Source organism: Calonectris borealis, chromosome 4 (assembly GCF_964195595.1).
Source record: "Calonectris borealis chromosome 4, bCalBor7.hap1.2, whole genome shotgun sequence".
NCBI classification, from domain to species: Eukaryota; Metazoa; Chordata; class Aves; order Procellariiformes; family Procellariidae; genus Calonectris; species Calonectris borealis.
The window spans coordinates 81,343,794-81,360,945 of NC_134315.1; the positions used below are offsets into that span (position 1 = coordinate 81,343,794).

A 17,152-nucleotide genomic window follows, 5' to 3' on the forward strand; every position below is an offset into this window, starting at 1 on the left:
AAAGTCTGTGATTGAAGAGGCATTTGCAAAAGTGACTTGAGTGAGGGAGGCAGTTTTCCCCAGGTTATCTCAACAATCAGTTCATCCACAGGATAAATCTGAGCACCTACAGCTAGACCTCTTCTCGCCCACTCCCATCTCCTCACCAGGCACAGTACGACAGGATGAGGTTAGCCCGTGTGAAAGACAGAAAACCTGCCTACTATGGCACATGTGCAGTTTCTGAGCTGAACTGTGAACTACATTTTCAAACTGAATTTTGGTTTTCATCCAATTGTAGCTTTATATACATGCCCAACAAAATATCATCTAATACATACATTCATTAATTACCATTTTCACTTGAGTTAAGTGATTTTAAAAAAAAAAAATCAATGCATGCTAAGCTGTGAAATGCTTAAGGGAGGCCCAGTTACAACACTGTGCCAAACCCTGTTCAGGCCTCTGCCTGTTTTCATGTTTACTTCTGTGCAAACACATGTTCTTTGGGCAAAAGAGTAGAGAAGTAAGAGACTGAAATGATAAACTTTCTTATGAAGCTCCCTAGCTGTTCTTTCAAATCTCTGCTTCTCTTATATTGACTGACTGATCCTAGCACACCGAGTCCTAGAGGAGGTACCGATTCATCTTTGTCCATATTCCACATCAGATGGGCTTTCTAAACCTTTTCAATAAACGATAATCAAACACGCTTGCAGATCTCACGGAGAGGTATGGCACTTGCACAGATCAAGCGAAGGTGGTCATACAGCTACTAATCCCTTCCTTCCCTGAGCAGGGAGATTTCACATGGTAGCGGACTGGCCTTGTGGCCATTTCGCCCCTCTCAGAAGTTGCATGCTTGCTTTTAAAACACTGCCTTCCGTTTGTCATATACACTGTTTAAAGGCTGCCTAAGCAGGCTTCTCCTTTTTCAACATCGGTAATATTTGTTGCAGTCCGAGCTTTGCACAAGAGCAGACACTACAACCTTGCCTTGCTCTCTTTTCTGAGTCTGTTAGTACCAATTTCTGTGTGACATGCTACTGAAGAGTGAAGGTTTTTGAGTATGTATTGGTCTTTTACCGAGGTTCTGCCTGTGCTTGCATAGGGAGAATAAGCACTTATTGATCTATGCTGTACTATAGGCATGAGGGGGGTAGGGGGAAGAATAAGAAAATAAAATAAATCTTTTTACCATTCTTAGACAGGAATGCTATTGTGCCAACCCTACTATGTGAGCTTTGTTCTGTTTGATTTTCTAATTAGCTATTCTTAGCAGGCTTAGATGCTAAATGCACAGCTGTGACTATAGAGTGAGGACCCAGCTGGCAGTAACCAGTGGTGCCTAATACTGAGATTTGTTTCAGATAAACAAAGTACACAAATACAAACATAACCGGGTTTAATATCCGAAGCTTTCCCTGTTCAGCTGCTCAATTCAAATGTGTAATAGCACAAATGTCTGTTCTTTGAATATGATTGTAAACCACCATTCCCCAATGGAGAGCACAGGCATACTATGCAACTTCTACTACAAAATGCTGCTTAGAGTAGACAAAAACAGATCTATTTCAAAATAAATAAATAAGAAGCCACATAAAGTGATTTTTAGAAAGGAGATACTCACTGGTAAATAAACAGAAAGGTACACAGACCAGTTTTATCGGCATCCTAACTTTTCTGGTGTCTTCTAAATAGTACTTCTCTTATGTGAAATATTTAAATGCTACGTTAATACACTTTTAACCTCATTTCAAATTTTACTAAACAACAACATGTCAGCACAGGCAGTTAAAGGTCATATAGATGCCACTATACGACCTTTACTATCACTGAACAAACAGGGTCCCATCATATAATCTGAAAGTTATAAAATAACATGTCAGTCTACAGCAAACCCAGAGAAACACCATCACTTTAGGCAAAGTATGCTATTTGTATTTACTTGCCCTGAATTCGTACATCAATTTACAACCAAAAATCGGAGGTTTTTTATTTGCTGTAACGAGCAAAGGACACAGGACACCACAGCGAACACCCGACTGCACCAAGCAGAGGATGGCTCGCACCTCCCCGAGTCAACACATCCAGCTGCCTTCTGCTGGCTCAGCCGAACACCTCCCCATCGGCTAGCGCGTATGTCACACTCTGAAGGTTATTCTTCCACTAACTAAATTCCTGCCTTTTGAAAGCGATGGCCACGAGGCAAAAGTGCTCATTCCATTTTATCAGGGTTTGTTCCTTTTCATATCATCAGACTCAGTCAGTTCAATTAACAGCAGCCACACTGCTCCCAACCGGGACAAGATCCTTCCCCACCTCACCATGTCCTTCTGGATTAATGGCAAGCTAATTGTTTTCTTTCCAATTGAACAAGTTGCTGTTACCTCCTCTGTTGCGAACTTGTAACTACACCTACTTTTTCTGGTCTCTCCCCCTCTCCTCTCCATTTATTCTGTTGTCTGAAGTCAAGCTGAAACTTCTAAAAATGAAATAGAAAAGGTGGGGTATTTGTAAAATCTCAGTAAGTTTGTATCTTGTCTTCTCTAGATATACTGATGTTGGCTGTCATGCGCCATATACTATTAAGATGCTGATAAATCTCATTCTATTAATGAGATCTACCATAGACAAAGTCCATGCAGTTAATATTCACACTATTTTTTCATATTTTGTAGTTTATAAAACATAGACTAAGATAATTCCAAAAACAGTATTTTGTAGACATTAAAAAAGCATACTCAGATTACAGCATTAGACCAAATTTCTCTATTTTCTTGCTGCTAAAGCCATGCTAACACTCTCAGTTGGGAAACAAACTGTAAGATCTGAACTGTTTTCTATTAGGACCCCACGCACTGCTAAGTGTGCTGTCATCACATATTAATCTAACAATGCTCTTGATAAAGTGCTGCTTCAATAATACTAGACACAGATTCAGCCCTGTTGAAATACAGACTTTTTCCTTTTATGTTTCTCACTAATCATTTGGTATATATATACTGCATATTTGGCTTATCAAAATACATTGTGGGAGGAAAAAATGTCTTTAAAGCCTTATGAAGCTTTTCAATGTCTACAATGTGGCATTTTCTTGTCCCTGACCTCTACTGCCTTTTCCCATTTAACATCCAATACCAACAGGAAGTTTAAGTGCATTTAACTTTAAAGAGGACTGAAATTCAGACTCAGAAACGCAGGCAAGAAATACAGTACCACAAGCCTTTGTCTTTTCTCCTGTATCTCAGCCCTCTCTAGAGTTACAGGCGTATCCAATGCAGCCTGCGAGAACACAGTCTACCTAAAACTAGAGGTCAACCAGAAAACTGCCGCGCAAGTACTTCCCCGATGCAACACTCTCCGTCAAAAATCCATTACTCACTGGACCTTTGGCAAGCACCCTGGGAAAGCAACCTTGCTTTTCAAATGAATGGAAGGTAGTCCAAAATAAGAAGCTTGCCCTTCAAGAGAGGTTATTAAAATCACTGCATAGAGCAGCAGGTACAGGCAGAGGTATCCTCAAATCCAGGATTCAGATTAAAAAACCTTGTTGACATTACCCCAGAGGCAATATTCTGTTAAAAAATACCCCCAAAAAATTCATTTTCCTAAGCATGAAGCCCCATTGTATAACTTGCAAGCATACACAGAAAAGTTTAGGATTATTAAATGTAAAAAGCAAACCAAGGTTTTGCCAATCCTCCTACAGTTTCAGTAGCTGCATATGCAGTAGAAAAGCTGTACAAGTCACAGTTAAGAAAAGACATTTTTAAGCATGGAGACTGTTTTTACTTACTCTGTCTATAGAACACCCAGTCAAATTGAATTGCAGCAAAGAAAACTGCAATATGAAGAAAATTGAAAAGAAGCTGAATTTTAAATCCAGACCTCTACATTACAGACACTGACATATAGCCCCATCCATAAATCCACATGATAAACTAATTTAGGTGGGAAATTTTGTCTTTCATTGTTCCATTACGACATCTGTGCTCTGTGGACAGTAGGAGAATTTTAACCTGCAGCTTTGATTTAATAATGGCAAGTTCTTCATTTCCTCTTCAGATTAAATAGCTTTTCTTTCTCCCTGGAGCTTACCTCCTCCCTTCTCTATTTTTTTTAATATTTATAGCTATACATATACACACGTATGTATGTGTGTGTATATATACACAGATATACACACACTTAATATTCATATTTTTATATATTTTAAACAGGCCATCAGTCATCACCCCTTCTTTAACAAGCTTAAAATCAGCTGGCTTCTGAGCCTGTGTTTGAGTGGTAAAATCTCACATCCTTCAATAAGACCTCCCTAATCTCCTTTTCTGCTCCTCCACCTGGTTGGGGTGACCAGAATTGCACTCAGAAACTCTTAGGAGAGCCCCATCTACATGCGTGTGTCCCCCCTCACCTTTGTACAAAAAGCACGAAGGAAAACCAAGCACTGCAGCGGCACTCGCTGAGGAATTCCCCATTTCCACCGCTTACCTGCTCCCTCCAGGTCTGGAGGCAGGCAGAGGTGCCAGCGCCGGCAGCACAGCGCTACGCAGGATGAATCCCCGCAGCAGCTGCCAGGTATCCTGCCTCCACCTCCCCAGACCAGGGTTATCTGTGCACAGCCTGGGGAAAATCCGGGAGCTGCAACGGAGCTACAACCAGCAGCAAAACAGCAGGTAAAGGTTAATACTCAATTACAGAGGTGTGTTGCCGCATTAAAAATTAATTCTATTCAGAAGTTTTAAAAAACAAAGAAAGAATAAAGGAAAACATTAAAACAACATAGTTAATAACAAAACTTCTGTTCAAGGTGCTGTTGTGACCTACAAGCAGTATGAAAAACGAGTTTACTTCAAGTCACCTATCAAGCAGATCCACTGAACCTGGGAACTGAAAAAATTACTGTGCCCCAGGTTTCAGCCAAACATGAACTGACTCCCTGAAACTATGATTCCCTTCAAGCCAAGCTTTTAATAAGAATGGCGTTATTTGGAAGGCAGATGCTTTTTTACGCAGAGAAGCTGAAGATACATTACTGATTTCCCCAGCACTCTTCGAAGGCTCAAGTAAGAGGTGCTTGAAGCCCCACCACCGAAGAGGTGACGTACCACCAGCTCTCAGCCACTAACACCAGGACAGGGAGCCAGGCATGGGACCGTCCCTTCTCCTCCCCATCCGTCACGTTCTGGTCTTCCTCAGAAGCCTCCATCCTCCCCTGTCGCACCACCCCAATAAACGGGTGCGGTCTAACACTAATCCAGCCACAGGATATAGAAATGCCGAAGCAGATTATTAGCCAAACATGAGTTATCTGCTCCACTTAAATAACCTTTAAGCAACTAGGACATCTGAAAAGAAGAGTTGGCTTGATTACAAAGATTATTTTTTTTTTAAAGTCAGTAATACTAATAATTAGGCTTGCTGCTCTTAAATGCCAGCTTTGAACACATCCCCATTTCCCAAATTACACAAAACACAGTGTTCAAACTCAAGCATGTTCCAAATACTACACAAAAAAAGTATGCCTTTGGAAATAAGTTCCTATCTTCTGTTTCTCTACATAATGTTAGAAAGTACCCTGTAATACGCTAGAGAAGTGGACCACGGAAAAAACACTAGTTCATTATTTATCCTACATACAGGTCAGTCTTGAAACCTTGCAAGTGACACTCACAGTTAAAGCACTATATGTTACCTAAGTGAATAAATCTTGTTGATTTGTGCATTCCAATATAGAAATGATGTATTAGAATATTTAAATCCAGAAAACCTGTTTATAATAGTAGCTTATGTTAACCTGTGTGATTTTTTGAAAATAAAGAAATATAATAAGATAAATTCTGTTGCTTTTAACTTTCATAATTTGACCTATGCAACATCCAAGGTCTGAACCTCGCATTTTCCATTCCAATACAATCATTTGAGCTGAAGAAATAATCACCCCATACTACTATCCATGAACCAAATGAACTTGCTTTTTGATGGATAGCGCAGGTTTGCTGAAGAGCTTTGGTATTCGTTCATCAGATCACTGGATGCCAGCTTTCATCTGGCACGTGTACTTGAATGAGGGTACATTCCTTCCTGACCAAGTTTTACTAGAGATACTTAACTGACTTCTGAAATCAGCCCTGCATCCTTTTCCCTGAGTCTTACACCACACAGGTAGATGCTGAGTCACGTATCTTCCCGAATTTAAAATGCAGCAGTAGAGCAGGAATAGACATGGTTCATCGGCCTAGCCACGCTGGAGCATCTGAGACAGGAGCCCACAGCAGTTTTATGAGTGTGGGTGCCTGCAGAGCTCAGGCAACGCTTACTTGTGTAGCAAAAGATCAACTGTTGTGGGGGGAAGAAGCTCTATGTGGAAATAGGTTTCAGAGCCAAAATACATGATCATATGGTTTAGCAGAGAATTTATACAGTGCCCCATAATCTCTATCATCCTTAAAAGACTTTTTGCCTCCCCAGTTGACAATCACATGCATTTTAAAACAGCTCTAGAATTGCTTCATATCACTAGAAATTTACTGTCAAAAGTAGCTCTGTAAGAACTATTCCCCAGACTTTAAAAAAAAAAAATGATGGTTCTATGCCATGCACAAAGATCTACTGCCACAGTCTGCAAGAGCATATCGATGGTGTCCTTGAATTTGAATGAAGGAGAAAAAATCTGATCTAAGGAGTAAAACGTCTCTTTATTCTTCCACCTAATTTTAAAGATAAATACCAGTATCAGCTAACACATGCCCAGTAAACATAAAACTGTCAGCACAACTCTGGGAAAAAAAAAAAACTTTTTAGTGAAGATTTCAAAGCCACCAATTTGTTACATAGATCTAGATCTATATAATAACAAGATTAGATAAGAGATCTACAGGGAGGACCAAGTAAGTTACTATAATTACTATCTGTTGACAGCTATGGCTGAAAGAACAACTTATAATTCTGAAACATGAACACCCTCCTTAAATTTAGGATAAATTTAGTTTACTAAGGTACAGAAGAATTAAAAAAAACTGTCATTTGTTTCTCTTTTCCTATCAACAACAAATGGCATTCAATCCAAACAAGTACCTCAAGATCAGCATTGAAAAAAAGCATTGTGTTACACAGAGGTAGTTACGAAACTTTTAAAACTGTGAAGATGTGAAAAAGCAGCAGCTCAACTTACAAACTACAGGGTACGCATCATTGCAGTTTGTCTTTTTTTTTGTAAACACTGACAGATCATCTCAAGCACAACTGTATCCAAACTGCAGGATCCAACCCACGTCCAAAGACACCTACATCATCAACTGTTCATGGAAAGGAGTCCTCCTCAAACACTGCTTTTCTTGCAGCGAAGGCAACTGCTCATTTCCAGTGCCCTCTGACCACTCCTCACCAGGGACCGGGTATTTCCTGAGGCCGCTGCATGTAGCGCCATCAGGTTTCTACCCCGATTCAAGGACGTATCTTATCAGGCTGATTAATGCCTAACTACATATCAAACTAGTTACAAGATATAAATACCATGGCAGAGGTTTCCCCATTGTTTCTTAAAACGTGTGTTACTTCAAAAAGCCAGCTTCATTGAGCTTCACAAGATTCCTCCAGAGAAGTGTAATAAGAAAGGGGCAGAGGAGCCTTTTGCTCTCCTAATGGCCACTGTCAGTTATCTGGCAAATACTGCCAGCCAACACCATACACTTAGTTTAAGTCAGTGATGACCTTAAAGACTTGATATTCGATCTGTCTCTAGCTATTGATCTTTTAAGGCTAATTCTGCTCGCACTGTACTCTATGCAATTCAAAAAACACTCTTTTTGGATTTAACGATACAAACCCTGGAGCCTTTCCCACATGCAATATTTTATTTCTTTATGGGTTATGGGTGCAGCCACATGAACCATCTCCTTGTCTTTTACAGAGCACACTATGCAAGAAGAACCTTCTAAATCCATGCACAGCGAAGACAGCACACTAGCTACCGCCGAAGACAACTCCTAACTGTGCGGTGTCTACTGCCTACGCTGAGCTTTGCAAAGCGACGATCAGCCCTCCCACCGCAATGAAACGCGGTGACAAATTATGCTCAGCTTCATCCGCCTGCAACAGGGATCAGAAGGGCACAGGAGAAAACGTGCCATCATCGGGAATTTCAGTCACTGACTGACATACTGCCTCTCTGTGAAGGGCAAGACTAACCCTGCTACGCCGAGGAGAAAGCTGCCAGCTGCCCGTGCCATGCCGCAAGGCACCGCAGGGAGCCAGGCAGAGCCGTGACCTCCAAAGGACCCGCTGCTCTCCTCGCCGGCTCTTGGCTCCCGCTCCTCAGCACGCTGATTGCTGCAACCGCACCGAGGGACACTGCGCCAAACGCAGACCGACATCGGGGCACTGCCTTAGGGAGAGCAAAAAGGAGGATCGGAGCCTGGCCAAGGCTTCCCGAGGCATCTGGGCAGGCTACAACCCGAAGACCCATTTGCAGTTTGCGTACCACAGCCGGGTGCTGCGCGTTGCAGCCCTAATTGCTATAGGGGTCAGAGCAGCTAAAAATCACACCCGCCACACGAGCTAACTGCATGATCGGCTGCTGTTGGTTTCTGATCTGTGCCAGGCTGTAAGGATACACCCCGGTAAGGCCAGTTCCCTTCACAGGTGACAAGCGAGATGCACAGCTAACGCACAGTCCCTGCGGGGACTGCAGCCTGGCCCCACCTGAGCACCGTGCCAGCATGGCAGGGGCTCGGCGTATACACTGTGCACGCTCCAGCAGCCCAGCTTTGGCTACCTCTGTTGTGGTCCCCGATCTGAGCGTCCCCCTGCAAAGCACGTCACTTAAAGCCCTCCAAAATGCCAAATACCGCTACAGACCCTTCTGTCGCCTATCAGACACCAGCAAGGATTCAGTTCGCAGGTCAAATAAAGCTTCCAGCTTAACATCCTCCAAAATAAATCTACCTGCACCAAAAATATTCTACAAAGGGAAGCTGCATGCACTAAGAGGGGATGACTGGGGGATTTAGAAAACCCTTCCATTGCCCTGAACCAAAATATTAATGTAGATGGGACAGAGCAAAGCCAGAGTCAGGTTTGTTTCCCCTCACACACATGCTGTTACATGACCTGGATATTCAGCACCCCCTGCTACATGCTACCTTTAAAGCTGTGTTTTTCTAACTTTCCTTTAAAGAAGAAAGTTTAAGGAAAACACAGGTGCAGACTGAGTACCCACAAAACAGAGCAACCATATCCTCTAGAATTAAACTGCCATCCCATAACAGTTTAAAGAGCCTTGACCTTCGTCTCCTCTTTGATTGTTTAATTATTACTCTCCGCCTTTTCTTTTAAAGATGTTACTTATTAGCAGAAAACTAGAGCTTTTCAGCTATGTGTACAAATTCTGATTTGGTTAAACAAACTACTTCTTTCCTTTTTCTCCCCCCCCGCCCCCCCAAATTAACAAACATTCTCTGCTAACAAGGCAGCAGTGCCACTGCTGAGGTGCCTGGGTATTTTGTGTTGAGCAGGTATTTTGGACTTGAAAAAACAACACAGATTTTTTTCCTAATACTTCTCTACCAGAAAAAGTGGACTAGGCTACTTCTCAGAAGTTTTGGACAATGAAAGAGACCTGAATGGCTTGTAATAGTAGCTTAAATTTGCCTGCCAAAGCTATTATCTCCAGCCACATGCCCCTCTTCTGAGGGCCATCTCTGGGCAGGAACATCGCTTTCGTTTATGAGACGGCTCCATTTCCAGCCTAGCACAGCAACGTGAACCAGCTCCACTTCTGGCTTACCTTAATGCACCAGGCTAAAAGCTGCAGAAAATAAGTTAGCAAAGGCTCCTGCCTTAGAGATACAGCAATAGCTGAAAACAGTCGCAGCACTAGCTATCCAATTTTAATCTGCCAGAATAAAGCGACAGTTATGAATTTTTTCTAACCATTCAGTAAAAACAAACTGATTGCCCAATAATTTACCTACAATACATACCACAATGGATTATGCGTAACAGTTTAGGCATGGACAAATTATATCATAAAAGATGAACACACTCACTTTTGTCTCTCTCGCATTCAATCAAATCCTGCGCTTCGAACACTCTAAGAATGAATTGCCCACTAAAACTGAAGATAAATAATGTCTCAGTTAACAAATAATTACAGGGTTTATTTCCCCCGCTCCACTGTAGTATTTGCCAGCATGTATTCTACCTATAGGTCTATTTCAAGGCCACTGTCGGTCTGGTTATAGTAAACATTTTACTTTCTGTTCCACCTTCTTGCATCATAAGATATTTTAACAGGTTAACATCTGTGGTTCCAGAGTAAATTTAGAAGGTACACAGAAATATATTCTCAAAAGGCTCCAAATATATATTTATATATGTGTGTACAAATATGTATCTCTGTATCTATACACACACATCCCTATAGCAAAACATTGAAAGAGAACTGCTCCTTTCATTCTCTTCCACTCCATTTTACAACAAAGAAAGTATCTGCTTTTGAGGACAGTTAATTTTTTACCCTAAAGACCAATCTACAGAGACAAAAAATAGACAGTGTTGATGTAGTGCCCAAATTGGTCATACAAAGACATTTTTCTTCTTACAGAAGAAGAAAATAGCAGTTTGGAAAATGAAATGCTCAAACTCCAGCCAGCCAGCAAGGTTTTCCTGGAGAGAACAGGGCTGAACTTTGTTTAGACAGCACAGGGCTACCTTTAGTCCGCTTTCTCAGTATATCTGTGCAGCCTGACACTTTCCAAACAAACACATTAACGTACACACAGGAAGAACCAGTCAGAAGCAGCACTGTTACGGTCATCTCTGATGACACCTTGGAGAACAGACAGGAGCATATGTTGGGATATAACCACCAGCGTGTTCAGAGTGCAATGCTAGGGCTGCTCTCATTCAGCTCAGCCACATTTAAATTGAACAGGGGAGGAAAAAACAGATGAGGGAATTGGCTCAGTGCTCCACACCGTGCAGCCCAAACCACAGATTTGTCTGATGCTTTTTAAGTTGGTGAATAAAGGTACTGCTAAGTCAAGACACTACCAACAGCGCCAAGAATTAAAAAAAACCAACAACAACAAAACCCCAGCCTTCCAAGACCAATTTTCAAGTTAAAACACATGAAAAGTGGGGCTGGATATTTTCATGCAAAAAGAAAAGGCAGAATGAGGAATTTCTACAAGTAAATTGTTGAGCACCGCAGGTCAACCTACCTATTTATCACCAAGCCAGAAGCATCCATTAATCATCATCTCCAATTCAGGTTCTATTTGTTTATGTACACATAAATAGAAGTGTAAATGACATGGTTTTCTGCAAAATTCTGTTCTGCCTGTCACTCACCATTGTGTTGCTGAACAGAGGCATTCTTGGGTATCAGGTATCAAAGATCACATAGTACACTGAAGTAATCAAACTTAATCATTAATGTGTGCAGCCAGGATTTCTGGAATCAATCCAGTCACTATCACTATGTCAGTCTGAAGTTCAGTACCTGGTGGCCAGTAAAAATCGTATCCGAGTACAGCAGTGGTGCGATTTACGTCCACTCAAATCATCTCCATTTCTCAGCCTATACACCATTTCTTCATGCTTATATACACCTAGTTTTAAACACATTTTTACCCGTCAAACAAAGGGAAGCAAACTCTCCATAAAAACACTAATACCGTGAAATTAGATAGTATAACCTATCAGCGGGCTTCTTTAAGCATAAGCAGTATTCATCTGTTCTCCCTTCTTCCCATTTTAACCCACACTTGATTAGAAGCTACAGATGTAATCTCCAAGATAGCAGTTTTCTCCTCTACTGTACCATTAAGCACCTTACTCAAAAGCAAAATACTTCCTGCAACCAGAAAAGATTCATTTTGATGACTTCACGTCTGATAGTTCCCCTCACCACCACCCCAAGCTACTTCCCGTGATTTCAAGGGTATATTTCACCAAGCAATAACAAAAACCACTAGATCCCATTTCAAGTTCACTGCGGAAAAACCTCCACTCATCATGTGAGGTCAACCAGATACCACAGAAATTACCGTAAAGCTCAGCAAACCTTACTTCTGGCAGAGGGCTGGCCGGTTTGGTTAGGATTCCTCCCACATAAACAACATTGGGTAGCGTAGGTCTCGGAAACTCCAGTGCTACATCAGTACAAAGCATCCACAGGCTGGATCCGTGAACCAAGTCATACATGGACCGTTCCGGCAGAACCTTGTATTTCTGCATTATCCTTTCATATTTTGGCAGAACCAAAAAACTGACTCCAAATCGTGAAATAAGATAAACAACGGTATTTTTAATCCTCTCAAATAGGTTCATGTGATCTGTGAGCAGCGAGTTAAATTCTGGAACGTAAGACAGAGGAGCTGGAGCACCCACTTCTGCTGGATACCAGAGGCCAGTGGAAAAGACGGCGTATTTAACCCCTAAGAGATGAGCTATAACAAATCCACACATCTCATTGGGATCTACCAGGAGCAGGTCAAATTTTTCCTGTTTCAGGGCATGCATGAGGTTTCGGTTGCCAACGATCATGTCGCAGTTCTTGGAATAGTGGTCCAGGATATCGAACAGTTCGAGGGCTGTCAGTCTCCCAGAGAAGATACTCCTCATCTTGGACTGGAGAAAATCATCCGAGGTGCTGCTGTTAAAGATCCCTGGGTAGCGCTGAAGTCTATAGTGATTAGATGGAGGAATCTCTCTGCCCTCAGAGAGGAGAAACACTGTCTGGTGACCTTGGTCATGCAAGGCTGAGGCCAGAGTCTTGAAAATATAAAGATGGCTTTCAAACATAATTGGCGGCACAACAATGATTTTGGCAGCCCTCGCTATCCCGACAGCACTCCACAGGAGAATGAAAGCTGGAGCGTACGGCTTCATAGCTGAAATGAGAAATAAAAGCATTACATCAACAAAAAAACAGGTTTGTACACTACCTGGGAATTTAAAAAAAAGAGTTATTATGTGGTTGTCCCATGAAAGCTAATCACATCTCCCTATTTTGAAGATGTCCTTGCAGTGGTGACGGGGAACAAGAGAGCCACTCAGCTTCAGAGTTCATTTGGCAGTGCTCGGTTTCCAGCCAGATCTGCCTTTTCCCCTCCCTTTCCATCTGGCATTAGGGGTAGACAAGAGACTTCTTCCCACACAGATACCAATTATGGCACCTGCATTAAGTGGCAGGAAACCCAACTGAGACAATGAGGTTGGTACCCTCCACAGAGATACCACATGCACTGCTTCCAAATTATATACACCATCCAACACCTTTAAGATCTTGAATCAGCTCTGAAAGCTAGATCCTGCCACATTTAGGATTATATTTAAAAGCACAACTGCATTATTGTAATACATTAAGTGAATAAGAAAGATGCTAAGTTCAAAGACCCAAAGGCTAAAATCCTGTATTTATTCATACATGAGACCCAAAGGATGCACTGGTGATTTTCAGTACATAAGATGTAAGATGACTCTTCTATAAAATACAGTTCAGTCTTGCCCCCTCAACTGGAACTTCTAGTATGTCCATTTTATTTTTGTAGTTTGAGAGCACTACACTTCAGACGACTTTTAACATGGTTAACAGCATTTCTACCACAAGGTCTTGTCTGATAGTCACCCACAGCTTTCAAGCTGTCCTCCTTCAAGTTGCAACTCTCTATTCCGATTTAAGGATAACATTTTCTGCTGTTTTGTTTTCATATAAGCCAAGGGGAATAGAGAAGATATTTTTTTTCTCTCTCCTAAAAGGACTTGCAAATTCATGCAATGTTTTCCTTTAGTATCAACTGATCAGACACATGGGGGTGGAAAGTCAAAATGGTGGCAGGAAGATACCACCATTGAATAAGAACCAACTTAACTACATTGAGCTTTCAAAAGTTACACTTTCTGCATGAGAACAAGTGAAATAACAGGAGTTAGTACTACATACGTGAACATCGCAACTTCCACCCAAGCATTTTTATAAGTACTTGATTCTGAACCTACTTAAATCAGCACTTGAACACGCACTCAATCACAAACTCAAACCTATGCTGGAAACCCCACGGCTGTCCTGAACACACAATTCCTGACAGCAGCTGGCTGCCGGAGAAAGGGAAAATACTTTTTCCCCCTGTGTTTTGGCGATTAAAACCTATAAAACACTGTATGCATCAGATGAAATCAAAGTGCATTAGAAGCACTGAGAGGGAATGCAGGAAGGTCCTCAGTCACTTCAACCCTCCTAAGACAGAGAAACAAGCGCAAGCCAAACCAATCAATCTGCTCTTTTCTCATGCCAAACCAATCCACATGGAAACCCGAATCTGTTGCAGTGTGCTTTACAAATAAGCACAACAGAAACAGATAACCCTGCTACTCAGTCCTTGTTATCTCCTTACAGTGTAGTCTTATAACCCTCCTACAACATATTGCTCAGGACTTTTTTTAGGTTGTTTTTTTTTTATGTTATGTGGGTTACCAGCTCACCAACAGAGCATCTCGTATTTGTATTGCTATATAATATTGAGCTATCTGAATGATTTCTCCTACTCCAGCTTCTGCAAGTGGCTGGACTTTGAAACATTTGTAAGCACACACCAAGCCCAAGTAAAGTTGGAAAATTACCACAAGGTACATTGACTGTTTAAATCAAGTTTCTCACATGAAACGTTTTCTTACTGGATTTGAAGACTCCTCCACACTTGTCTTCAGTAAGTGTTAGGCGCTGCCTAGGAGATTACCAACCATCACTTAGAGAACTCTACCAATTTTAAATTCATTATCACCAGCAGTAGTGTGTGCACAAAAAAAATCCATTCAGGCCGAGAGACAAGTTTTTTGTGGGTTTTGGCTTCTTCTTTCCCAAGACAAAGCCCACAGCGCGAAGACATGCAGCAAAACCTCATGGTACCCATGAGCAAGTAGTGCAGAACTAAAATACGGCGAATTTATTGGTATCTCCACACCACCACCACGTTCACAGGCTGACAAAGCGTTCTGGGAAGTACTTGGAGACTTCACTGTTTCTAGGCACAAAGCTCTGTTTTACAAAGCTCAGTTTTACCGAGATAACACTTCAGGGAAAGAGGGAGGAAATTACTTGCTGCAAATATTACCAGTAGCATATGAAATCTTTACTATACTGCACCATTGCCCGACATCAGGAGAGATCAATTTGTTTTTTAAGCTGCCTCAATTACAGTGCTGGAGATTACCCTAGAACATCTCCTCCTCTGTGAACAGTAGTAGTTACATCAAACTAAACAGCAATCCCATTCACTCTCCAATGAAGTTGGAAAAAGCATTCTTACAACACGAGAAACAGCTTACCTCCCAGCACGAAGGCCCGACCTACCGGAGAGTTTAAGGTATTAAATTGCCTTTTTAGTTTAGGCCTTTGCTTTTGCTCTCTCAAAAACCACAGCACCCCAGAGCTCAGCTGCCGTCCCAGGAGCTCCCGTTCCAAGGACATGCCAGCACCGAGCCCCGCTCACCCACTTTGCTGCTGTCCTTAAAACCTGTGGGTTTCAAGCCACAGCAGAGGGTTGTGTGAGTGCACAAGTACACAGGCTTGGTGTCGCGTTCAATACTGGTACCAAAAAGCCATGCTCAGCTATCTTCAACAGGGCCCCACAGGAGGATAACACTCGTTAGGTAGTGTGGTTTTAAAAAAATAAGTAAATAAAGGTCCGTCAATGAAATATCCAAGAAAAATTATTAATCAAACTTGGAAAAAACCCATTATTGATTACATCTCCCCATGCTCTAAGCATTCCCACGGTATTAAGCTATCGCTTCTGTCAACAATAGCGGTATTACAAAACCATGAATAGAGGTGCAGGATTGGGAAACTCAGAAACAGTTAACATTTCTATCAGCGGTATAAATCAAAGGTACCAGGAGCCTAAGGGCTAGTCATGATCCAACAGGTTGCCAGACACAGGCATGCCGGCTGTACTTTCATCTCCTGACCCAATACAGGCCCGGAGCACAGGGCAGGATCCTTAGCCCTAAGGCGTGTTTTCCACAACCGGGGTTACGCACATGCCATCAAAAGCCATGGGAACTACAACTGTACTTCCCCGGGATGGTGACAGCACCGCCCCACCGCTTCCTATCCCCACCCTCACCGAGCAGCCACGTTTTAAATGGGAATCGCATTGGATATCTTAATCTTTATGAAGGTACTATAAAGCACTACCTAACTAACATGAAAATCTGTCAATTTACCAAACATTAGCTTTTCTCCTCTTGATGTGTATCAGCATCAAGACATGACACAAGACGCTTCCCCAGGAGTCTGTAGCTTGCCGTATCTTCAGAATTGATAAAAAAATAATCACTTTTCAAAAATGTATTATGCAACTCCCCTTTTCAATGCAAGCATCCTCCACAGGGACAGCAAAATATATGTACAGGACCTGCCAAGCCATAGAGATATTAAACGCATGATGCTATTAGGGAAATGCCGATTAAGTGACATTTTCACTGGGAAAAAAAGCTTTGAACTTATATTGAACTTTTGGCAGAAACCTGCAGGATGAAGCCTCATCATTTCATCCCCTGGCCAGACAGAAGCAGGGAGCTTGGAAGGTTTCTATTTAGCAGGAACAAGGGCAATAGGTATTAGCACTTTGTAAGCCAATTAATCACGAGCATAATTCCCATTTGGCAAACTGGGAACAGGGAAGACGTAGGTGCTCGGTGCCATCAGCAGGGCAACAGCATGCAACTACGCAAGCTCAGCCCCAGACGCCCCTTCGCTCCGACCGTCCTCAGCAATGAGCTCCTCCAGCACATCAGGTACTTCCAGCAAGACAGGGAGAGCTGCGGAGGCTTCCCTATTTCAATGGGAATTTCTGATTCGGCTCATCTCCAAAAACAGTGAGCAGCGCCTACGCGGAGGGGTCTTTACAGCAGTCAGCAAAACTAAGAGGTAGTGCTCAGTTGGAAGCCAGCTAATCAAAACCAGAGCACAAGGACTCTTCCCATTAACTTCCAGTCATACTCCAGCCGTGAACTCCCAGAATAAATCACTTCCCAAAGTAAATAAAAACGATCAACATCCAATGCAACTGCTTTCTGTTTCTGAATACCAGGAGCATGAAAAAGAATTGTCAAGTGTCCTGACAGAAAAGAGGAAACAAAACCCAAAGCCAGAGGA

The 17,152-nt window shown here is 42.1% G+C and overlaps 1 protein-coding gene across 1 annotated transcript in view; it reads right to left on the minus strand.

Moving 5' to 3' along the window:
* UGT8 (UDP glycosyltransferase 8) overlaps positions 1 to 17,152 on the minus strand; it is a 49,345-nt gene that overhangs the window by 14,943 nt on the left and 17,250 nt on the right. The window contains exon 2 of the mRNA XM_075150288.1: positions 12,061 to 12,884. Coding sequence (XP_075006389.1) covers positions 12,061 to 12,882 — 822 coding nt within the window. The 5' untranslated portion in view covers positions 12,883 to 12,884. The remainder of the gene's footprint in view (positions 1 to 12,060; positions 12,885 to 17,152) is intronic.